The following is a 10350-nucleotide window of genomic DNA, read 5'->3' on the forward strand; positions in this document are numbered from 1 at the left end:
AACTTAGAGGAAGCTGCTCTGTACAAGTCACCAGAACATAATAAATGTTTTGCAGTTTGAATGGATATCAGAATGCTGACACATTTTCTAGAGAATTTCTTAATCTGATTGACCAAGGTAAGACATTACAAGCTATCTGACTTGTAGGTCTCTTTGGTTTATCTTAGAGGATACTCGTGGGTCTCCTTTTCTTGTCCTGGAAGAGGGCTATACATGTGTTGACACGCTCTGGTGACAAATCAAAGAGTGATATGAACAGGGAGTGAGTCACGCTAAGCCTGAGGTTAACAAAGCCAGTCCAAGTACTATATAAAGAGGGACCATTAGGGAACCTTGTACAGAAGAGGAAGAAGGTGAACTGGCTTTAGCTAAAAGGCAGAAGAGATTCTCAGAATGAAGAGCTTTCTGCTGATACTGGCTCTTCATGCCTCTATCTCCTATACTCTTTCAATAAACCATGGAAAGAAACTCTTGATTGCAGAGGTAAGTTTTTCCATTGCATGGATTTTTTGTATCTAGTGCTTTGGCGGAAAATTGTTCAATGGCATTCGTCGTTCAATATAGGTGCTTAATAAATGCTCACTTATAGTAGATTTTTAACGAATGCTTATTTGTGGATTTGCTGACTTTATTTTGAAAAGCACTAGTTAAAAAATGGCATGGGACAACATTAGATAATTGACTATATCCTCTTGGGAAATTGGAGATGACTACTTCAAGTGTGTTTTGTATACATAATTTCCTTTGCCAGGAATTTTTAAAACTAACAGTATTGGTTTTGAAGAAGCATTTCGAGCTGGGGATAGAGAGGAAGCTATATGCCTATTTTGTATGCTTTGAAAAAAAGGGGGTGAAATTGCAAAAGTGAATTGTAGGTATGATAATAATTAAAGATATAATTTCACCTTAAAATATTTACATTAACTTTTGGCATGCCAGTTAATGAGCTGAAACCTGACCAAGTACTGAATCAGCCCCATCAGTACTAGTATAATCCAGGATAATGCAGGCCACCAATTATTTCCCTATTGAGGGATAGCCTCAACTCTTCCCTGTATTTGTCTTATTGCAAGAGGAAATAGAGAGATTGCTCAGTAGGAATACACGTATGTGTGTGTGTGTGTGTGTGTATAATATACATATATTATCTAAAATATTTCTGTATATTCCTCTTTCAGTCATAGGCTGAGGAATATATTTAGATAATGCCTATCTTTTTAATGTGGATCTGAGTTTCTTTGAATTGCCAGATGAAAATTGGTCTAATAGGATGCATAAGCATCAGAGGAGTATACTAGAATAAAAATGTAACCACCCAGATTGGAGGAGTGATAATTTGGTACAAGGGAACCACCAGATCTCACGTGAGGCTACCACAGTCAGTACAAATTTCTAGCCATCTTAATAATGATGGAGAGACAGTGTGACCTAGAAGCCTCTCCTTAGAGTCAGAAAGAGCTAGGGTCAGGTTTTCCTTTCTGACACATACGATCTATGGAACCAGGGACAAGTCACTTAATCTGTTAGTGCCCCCAGACAAGTCTTAAAGATTACAAATTGTAGAATAATTGCTGAGTTTGAACAAGTTCCCACACTGAGTTCTCTCTAACAGTGAAATCACAGGCTGAGACCTCTCATTCTACCCTGCCCCCACCTCCCAAAAAAAGAGAAACTGAGTACCACTTTATGGCACAGAGTTCACTATTCTGTGACCTTCTTAAGACAGCTGGGATGGGTCAATGGAATCATGGTCAGTTTCTCTCAGTCATATGTCCATAGGTTAAAAGGTTTAAAAGTTCATTAATAGTTTTCTTATTTTTACATCACTTGCATCATCTTCATTTCCTGCTATATCTCTCCCTTCTCACTTACCCAGAGAGTCATTCCTTGCAAGAAAGAATAGAAAAGAAAGAGAAAGGGAGAAAGAAAAACCAATTTAGCAACACTAACCAAGACATCAACCACATATGAAAGCATATACAATGTTCTGCACCCATAGTCCTGAACTCTGGAAAGGAGTGAGGGGGAAGGAAGGGCAAGAGGGAAGTACATTTTCTCATCTCTTCTTCTCGACCAAGCTTAGTTAATATCATTACACGAAGTTCAATTTTATTTGCTTGTTGTTGTCCTTTCCATTTGCATTGATGTATTTGTATATATTATTTTTGTGGTTCTATTTCTTCATTTGGAACCAGTTCTTGTTATCTTTCTATGCTGATTAAATGAGACCTGAAAGAGCCTTACAGGTGGGATAATTTTTTCTTGTGTTTATTATTTCCCTTAGACTTACCTGAAAGATTTTTATGGCCTTAAAATGACAGAAACACCTGTCAATAAAGTCAAAAGCAGTGACCCTGTAGTGGAGAAGATTGAGGAAATGCAGAAGTTCTTTGGGTTGAAGGTGACAGGCACACTGGATTCTGAAACTTTGGAGATGATGCAAAAACCTCGATGTGGAGTTCCTGATGTGCACGCATTTAGTGTATTTCCAAATCGACCAAGGTGGAACAGATATCAGCTTACCTACAGGTAACATTTTACTCAGGTATTTTTTAATACATGGTAACACTTGCCTTATCTGGCAATATGGAACCATCAACAATTCAGGATGCAGAGCTCCAAATGTTTAAAGCTTCAAATCCGTAAATGGAAAATGTCCTTTGTTTGATCAAATTAATCTCATAAAGCCCAAATACTAAAGGTCTCGATCACTGATTATGATCCCTGTAGTACAAGATCTTGAGTCTTATTCAGAGTCTGTTGACTCTTCTTGTTGCTGTTCAATCATTTCAGTCATATCCAGCTCTTCACAACTCCATTTAGAGCTCTCTTGGCAAAGATGGTGGAATGGTTTGCCATTTCCTTCTCCAGCTCATTTTACAGATGAGGTAACTGAGGCAAACAGGGTTAAGTGACTTGCCCAAGGTCACAGCTAGCAGTGTGTAAGGTCAGATTTGAATGTAGGAAGATGAGGTTTCCTTACTGCAGACCCAGCACTCTATCCAGTGCTCCACTTTACACTGTTATAATCTTAAATAGTTTAATGCCAAACAGTAGATTCTAAGTAACTGACAGCAATTCCACTTCCTCACTAATCATTTACTCGACAACCCTGGGCAATCTGGTTTCTGTTCTACTGTTCTATGGAAGGCTGACATCACTGACAAGCCCCTCCTTCTAGAAATACTATCTCTGTGACGTTGCCTCCTTTCTTTAGAGTAAGAACGCTGTACCATTTCCCCACATTTTAGAAAAGCATTTGATAATGTCTCTCATACTATACTTGTGGAAAAGAAGGAGAGACATGGGCTAGATGAGAAAATAACTGACTAGGTTCATGATTGGGTCATTAGACTCAAAGAGTAGTCATTAATGATTTTATGTTGATCTTGAAGGCTGGCTATAGTGGAGTGGTCCAGCAATCTGTGCTTAGCCCTGTGCTATAAGACATCTTTTTTAAACCAATAATTTGGGTAAAGGAATAGACAGCATGTTTATCAAATGTGCAGATGACAAGGCTGGGAGAGGTAGCTAGTAGCATGGATGACAGAAAAAGATTTCTGAAAGTTCTTGACAGACTAGAATGTTGGCACAAATCTAGTAAGATAACCTTTATGAGGACACATTAAAGTGTCTTACAAAAAGCAACTTGACAGATAGAAGATTAGAGATTCATGGATAGACAACACTTTGAAAAGATCTTGGGATTTTAGTGGAACTGTGAACTGCATATGAGTCAAATGTATGATATGGATGCCAGGAAAGCTTAAGCAGTCTTAGACTGCTTTAAGAGAGTAAGAGCATCCAGGAATAAGGGAGGGATAATTCCACTTGTATTCTACCTTGGTCAGACAATATTTGGTATATTATATTTAGTTCTTACTGCCACATTTTGTAAAGGATATTGATTTGCAGAAGGCAATCAGAATGGTGAAGAAACAACTTCATACTCTATAAGGATGTGCTGAAAGAACTTACAGGGAGCATGATAGCTGTCATCAAGGATATGAAGAGCTAGCATATGAAAGAAAGATTAATCTAGTGATATTTGACCCCATTGGGTAGAAGTTGCAAGAAATAAATTGAGGTTTGATCTAAGGAAAGCTTTTCTAACAAGTGGAGCTCTCCAAAAGTGTATCAGGCTGCCTTGGAAAATAGTGATTTTCCTCTGATTGGAGGCCACCAAATGAAGACTAGAAACCACTTATCAGCGTCGTACAGCTAGTATGTGTCTGAGACTGGATTTGATCTCAAATCTTCCTGACTCCAGGCCCAGCACTCTATGGAGCACCTCAGTTTTCTCTCCCTTCATTACCACATTCACTCCTTTTACTTCAATCTGCCTCTATTCATATGGCTCCTCAATATATGTATCAATGTGCCCTGACCTCTTCATTTTCTAATTATCTTCTGTATATCTCCATCTGGATGTCACAATGATATCTTCATGTCTTAAACTGAATTCATTGTCTTTGTCTCTCCCTCTTACCTAAACTTCCAGACAACTTCTACATTTCTCTTACTTGTGTCACAATTTTCTCAGTTGCTTAGGCTCAAAACTTAAGGCTCCATTTTTATTCTTCCTTTGTCTCTGATTTCTAATTAACTACCAAATCTCACTGTTCTCTCTCCTAATGTGTCATATCTATCCCATTCTATTTATTCCATCTGCCACCAGCTTAGTTCAGGCCAGGTGTGTATTATTATAATGATGAAAAGGGAAGGGTCCCCCACACGCCATTTTGCACTGCAATTAAGTTGTAAATAATGACTGACCATTAGAGGCAACCCTTTATCAGTGTGTTTTCCAAGAGCCCCCACCTATTCATAATTTACCCCACTTCAGGCTTTTATCTATCTTTTCCCTGGATTATTGAAATATCCTCTTAGCTTGTCTCCTTACCCCTCTCTTTGCCACCTACAATCCTTTCGACACTGGGCTGTCAAGCGAGTTATCCTAAAGCAAATCTCTGATCATGTTACCCTTCTGCTTAAATCAGTAGTGGCTTCCCATGGCATCTTAAAACCCTAATCCTGATATTTAAGGCTCATCATCTGTATAATCTTGGGCATCTCTGGGGGCCACAGCTTCCTTATAAGTTAATGAGTGTTTGAATTAGGTCATTTTTCAGGTTTCTTCCTGCTCTAGTACTTTTTTCCTTGCTTTAAAATTATGCTTCAACTTTTCCTGTTATTTGTTTATTTATTTTGGGAGGCAGTTGGGGTTAAGTGACTTGTCTAGGGTTACACAAGTAACAAGCGTGGAAATTGGATTTGAAATCAAATTCTACTGACTTCAGGGCTTGTGCTCCTCCCATTGTATCACCTAGCTGCCCCTTTTCTTTTTAATCATTTCTCCCATTACCCCTACTTTTCTCCTTCTATGCTGGAGCCAAAGTGTACTGTTTACTGTTCTTGAATACACCCCATAATTTTCCACTTATGCTTTTTCATACACTCTTCCCTATGCCTAATTCTTCATTGCTCCATTTCTTCCTATCTGATTCCTATACATCTTTCAAGGTCTTGCTTAACTAATCTTCCTCCTAGTTTTCCCTCATCCCCTAAGGCAGGAATTTAAAATATTTTTTGGCATCATGAACCCCTTTGGCAATCTAATGAAACCTATGGAAACTTTTTCAGAATAAGTTTTTTATTTACATAAAATAAAATACTTAAGATTTGAGAGGAAGTATTACTAACAACCAATTATGGGGGAGATTCAGATTTTTTCCTTGTCCTATTTCCTTGTTCAAAGCACAGCCTTTGAAACACATAACTGACCTCCGCCAAAAATGTACCCTGCCTAGACCATCTTATCTAAGGTAAATTTCTGCCCTTTGTGTTCTACTCAAGTAGATCTGGGTGGAGGTAAGTCTTTCATTTAGATTGCCCAAGACTGAGGGTGGTCTTGGTGCAGAAATAGTCTTTTTTGTCCAAGAGCAACATTCTCTCAACCAATCAGAGTCTATTGCCACCCTCAGAAACACTCATTCTTCCAAGGGTATATAAACTGTGAGCCCACCTCCACGAGGGGTTTTTGGCATTCAGGAACATCACTGACCCTTTTTCTAATTAATAAAATAATTACCCAGAAATTTTATCCCTCAAACTTTTTAAATGTCACAGATTACAAAGGAAACCAAATATATTACAACAGCTTTAAAAAAAAGTTCACAGACCCGAAGTTAAAAACCCTTAGCCTAAAGCATGAGCCATCTCTAATTAGCATAGCTCTTTGTTGTGTGGTCTCTGTGTGTAATGTGTATACATATATTCAAGTTATATGTGTATATACATATGTTTGTGTGTGTGTGTGTGTGTGTGTTCCAGATGACCTCTGAGGTCCCTTCCATCTCTATGTCTATAATCCTAAGAGATCTCTTATGATCTTTAGGACCTTAGGGGTCACCTGGTCAAGCTTCCCCATTTCACAGATGAATAGACTGAGGTCCAGAGAGGGAAAATTATTTAAACAGGCTCACATAGATAATAATGGAAGAACCATTGTTTGAAACTAGTTTAGATTGAAAGTTCCATGAGGACAGGGTCTCTAAGTACAGTCCTTGCACATAGTAGGTGCTCAAAAAATATTTGTTGAACAAATGAAGGAACAATTTCCTGAAATCAAGGTGTGTGTGTGTGTGTGTGTGTGTGTGTGTGTGTGTGTGTAGGTGAATTGTATAAAGAATTATTCAAGCACAGCAGTCTAGACCATTGGTAACAAGTCAATATTTCTACATACTCAATGATCCAATGCAATGGAGGCATCATGATTATAGTACAATTTTATACTAATTATTAGCAGTGATGGGGCCAGGATAAGAAATTGGGTCATGATACTCTGTCAAATTCAATTAAAGTCAACTAACATTTATTAAGTACCTACTAACTGTGTGACCCTGGGCTAGTCACTTAACTCTGATTTAGTTTCTCATCTGTAAAATGAACTGGAGAAGGAAATGACAACCTACTCTGGTATCTTTGACAAGAAAACCCCAAATGGGGTCATAAAGAGTTGGACATTATGAAACCACTGAACAATGACAACACGCTATTGCTTGCCTTTTCAATGACTGGGGGAGGGGCAGAAGGAAGTGAGAGAATTTGGAACTGAAAATTAAAAAAAAGAATAATAATTTAAAATATTAAATACAATGTTCTAGGCATTGGATTAGACTAGATGAGGGAAATATAAAGATAAAAATGAATTATTCCCTTGCTTAAGAAATTTACATTTTATTAGGGGGATTAGACATGTACACAAGTAAGTAACAATATAATATATACAAAGAATTACAGACTAATTTCAAGAGGGACTAAGTGCTAATAATTGAGAATATGAGAAAAGTCCTTCTGTAGCATACTGTATTAAAAAAAAAGATTTCCTTTTAAAATAGATAAAGGAAGCAAAGCTTCCTGTAAAATTCATTGCTATCAAATGCCTTATCCCTTCCTGCTCCAATAATGGTAAAAGAATGAGATGCTATATTCCACTATCAACCAATAACTTCCATTGTTTTTCTCATTGTTTCTGGTAAAGAATAATGAACTATACCCCTGACATGACCAGAGCTGATGTGGACTATGCCATTGAGAAAGCTTTTGAAGTATGGAGCAATGTAACACCCCTGACATTCAAAAAGATTTACACAGAAGAAGCAGATATAATGATATCTTTTGCATCTGGAGGTAAATAGCCCTTAAGATGTGACACTTACTTTACCCAGATAGTTCTCAGTGTGGTTGACAATGTGAAGAGAGCTCATTCTTGTTTCTATCTTCCAAGTTCATGGTGACTTTTATCCTTTTGATGGCCGTGATGGCACCCTGGCTCATGCCTATGCCCCTGGCCCTGGTATTGGAGGAGATGCTCACTTTGATGAGGATGAAGGCTGGACAGCAGGCACAAGAGGTAGGCTAGAAAAAGCTCTTCTCTTATTGTGCATATCCTACAAATGATATCAAAGAACTCAAATTCAACTCCCTTCCTTCCTTCCTTCCTTCCTTCCTTCCTTCCTTCCTTCCTTCCTTCCTTCCTTCCTTCCTTCCTTCCTTCCTTCCTTCCTTCCTTTTTCCTCTTTCTCTTCCACAATCAATTATTGAGTATCTACTATGGATCAGACATTGTGCTAGACTTAGGAGAGTTAAATGTCAGAGAGAGATTGTGAAGGAAAAGGACCAGAAGAGGCCATAGGATTTGTTAATTAAGTTTATTGCTAACAGGGGAACAGTGAATAGAGCACTGGCCCTCAGGCCTCAGTCACAACACAAAAACTAGCCATGTGACCTTGGGCAAGTCACTTAATCCTATTTGCCCTACCTTCCCCCTCCAAAAAAAAAAAGACTATTAGTAACCTCAGAGAGAGCTGTCTCAGTTGTGTAATGAGACTGGATACCAAATTACAAGGGGTTGAGAAATGAACGAAAGGTAAAGAAGTAGAAGCAATGAGTATAGGCCTTCTAATTTTTTCCCCCTTGGAGTTTGGTTTTGATAGAAGAAGCATATAGGATGATAACTTGAAGAGATAATAGGATCAAAGGAAAGGATTTTTCTTGCTTGTTTTTAGAATAGGGGAGAGCATCTTCTAAGAATTTGAAGTAGGGAGTGTCTGCCATAAATCTGCTAGTCTTTCAAGCAAGATGAAATTTAGGCTGATTTAGATCTCTAACTATTTAGAGACTAGCAACCATTGTACAGAGCTTCTTTAGGATAATTCAGGGTCTATCACTTTAGGGAGCTGGATATACTTTTCTATAAGACTTGTGCTTTTATGTACTTTCACTAAGAAAGGGCAAGCAAGTTGAAGGAAAAGTCATCAAGGAAATGTGTCAAACCCAACCTGATAGAATTTGCTCAAATGGAATTCCCAGTATTTTCACAGGGGCCAGATCTTCCCAAAAGTCTTTCTGGAGAATCCATTCAGCTTTGGCCTGAAGCTCATAAAATTCTTCTTAATGAGGAGATTTGCCCTTTTTTTTTTTTAAAGGACAAACAAAAAACAAGCACAGATCCAGGATTAGGTCTTAACTGAGCTGTAAATAACCAACCCAATGTGTTCAACAAGATTGTTTGGAGTTTGTGATGTGCAAAGCATAATGGGAGCCATGTGTTAGATTGTTTCATAGAATATTTTGAAACTGGAAAAGACTGTAGGATGATCTGCTCCAAGACCCTCATTTTACAGATGAGAAAACTGAGACCCAGAGAGAACAACTTTCCCAGGGTCACACAGCTATCTAGCGTCTTAATAGGGTCTACAATCCAGGTCTCCTGAGTCCTATTCCAATATACTTTCCTCTACACTCTGTTATTTCCTTGCTTTAAGTAGACTGAAGTAAAAAGCAGGTATTCCTATATCTTATCAATAATAATCTTCAATGGAAAAAACATCATTCATTAAAAACAATATTGAGTAAAAGAAGGGGTTTTTTTTTGGATATTGATATCCAAATTTGGATTTGGAATACTTAATGAACATAATATTTTGACCTAAAGGCTCCCAAATTTATTCAATGTGGAGATGATTGTTGTCTTGCTCTCTTGACCCAACATGAGGACAATGCCCATATCACTCCCATGTTGTATCCCTATGTTCCTTGGCTTCCTTCAGGGTTCGGGCAACGTGATAATGTCCCCTAAGTCTGTTTTCCTAACACTCAGTAATCTCTTCCAAAGAAGTCAAAAAAGTGTCAGAATCAGAGATTGAGAGTAGGCTGTTGAAGTAGGAGAGGATATTTGAGAAGCAATTTTATGCTATGAGTAACAGAGTTTCCAATTTCTTTCCTCCATACTCTGGGAATGCATACTGTCTAGCAGGGAGAAAGAAGAACATGGGAAGCAAATATTGTAACTTGGTAGTGCATTTATACTCAAATTTTGTGTCTACTTGAATTTGTTAAAATCACTGAAATTAGACTTTATATGAGCAACTGTAGAAGGAGCTGGGATCATTGGGTCTAGAGAAAAGGAGATTTAATAACAGTCTACAAAATACAAATGCAGGGGTTCTCAAATATATGAGAGTAACCAAATATTCTCCATCTCCCTTGAATGCTGAATGAGAGGAAAAAGGCTTAAGTTGAAGCAAGAGACATTTAAAGTTAGGAAGAATTTTGATCCATTTCAAATAAATATTTATTACATGCCTACTGTGTGCAACATACTGAATTCAGTGCTGGGGACACAAAGACAGCAATGAAACAGTCCCTGACCTCAAGGAGCTTAAATTCTGCTGAGCACATGGAATACTGCTATTCTCTTTCTCTCTCTCTCTCTCTCTCTCTCTCTCTCTCTCTCTCTCTCTCTCTCTCTCTCTCTCTCTTTCTCTCTCTCTCTCTCTCTCTCTC

The 10350-nt window shown here is 38.0% G+C and overlaps 1 protein-coding gene across 1 annotated transcript in view; it reads left to right on the plus strand.

Annotated features, from left to right (window-relative positions):
• Window positions 1-336: 336 nt before the first annotated feature.
• LOC138155398 (macrophage metalloelastase-like) overlaps window positions 337-10350 on the plus strand; it is a 21127-nt gene continuing 11113 nt past the window's right edge. The window contains exons 1-4 of the mRNA XM_069080631.1: window positions 337-483; window positions 2285-2529; window positions 7544-7692; window positions 7790-7915. Of these exons, the coding sequence (XP_068936732.1) occupies window positions 394-483; window positions 2285-2529; window positions 7544-7692; window positions 7790-7915 (610 nt within the window). The 5' untranslated portion in view covers window positions 337-393. The remainder of the gene's footprint in view (window positions 484-2284; window positions 2530-7543; window positions 7693-7789; window positions 7916-10350) is intronic.

The sequence above is a fragment of the Petaurus breviceps genome, unplaced genomic scaffold (genome assembly GCF_028583685.1).
Source record: "Petaurus breviceps papuanus isolate PSGF00001 unplaced genomic scaffold, PetGlider_PUasm1.0 91133, whole genome shotgun sequence".
Taxonomy (NCBI): domain Eukaryota; kingdom Metazoa; phylum Chordata; class Mammalia; order Diprotodontia; family Petauridae; genus Petaurus; species Petaurus breviceps.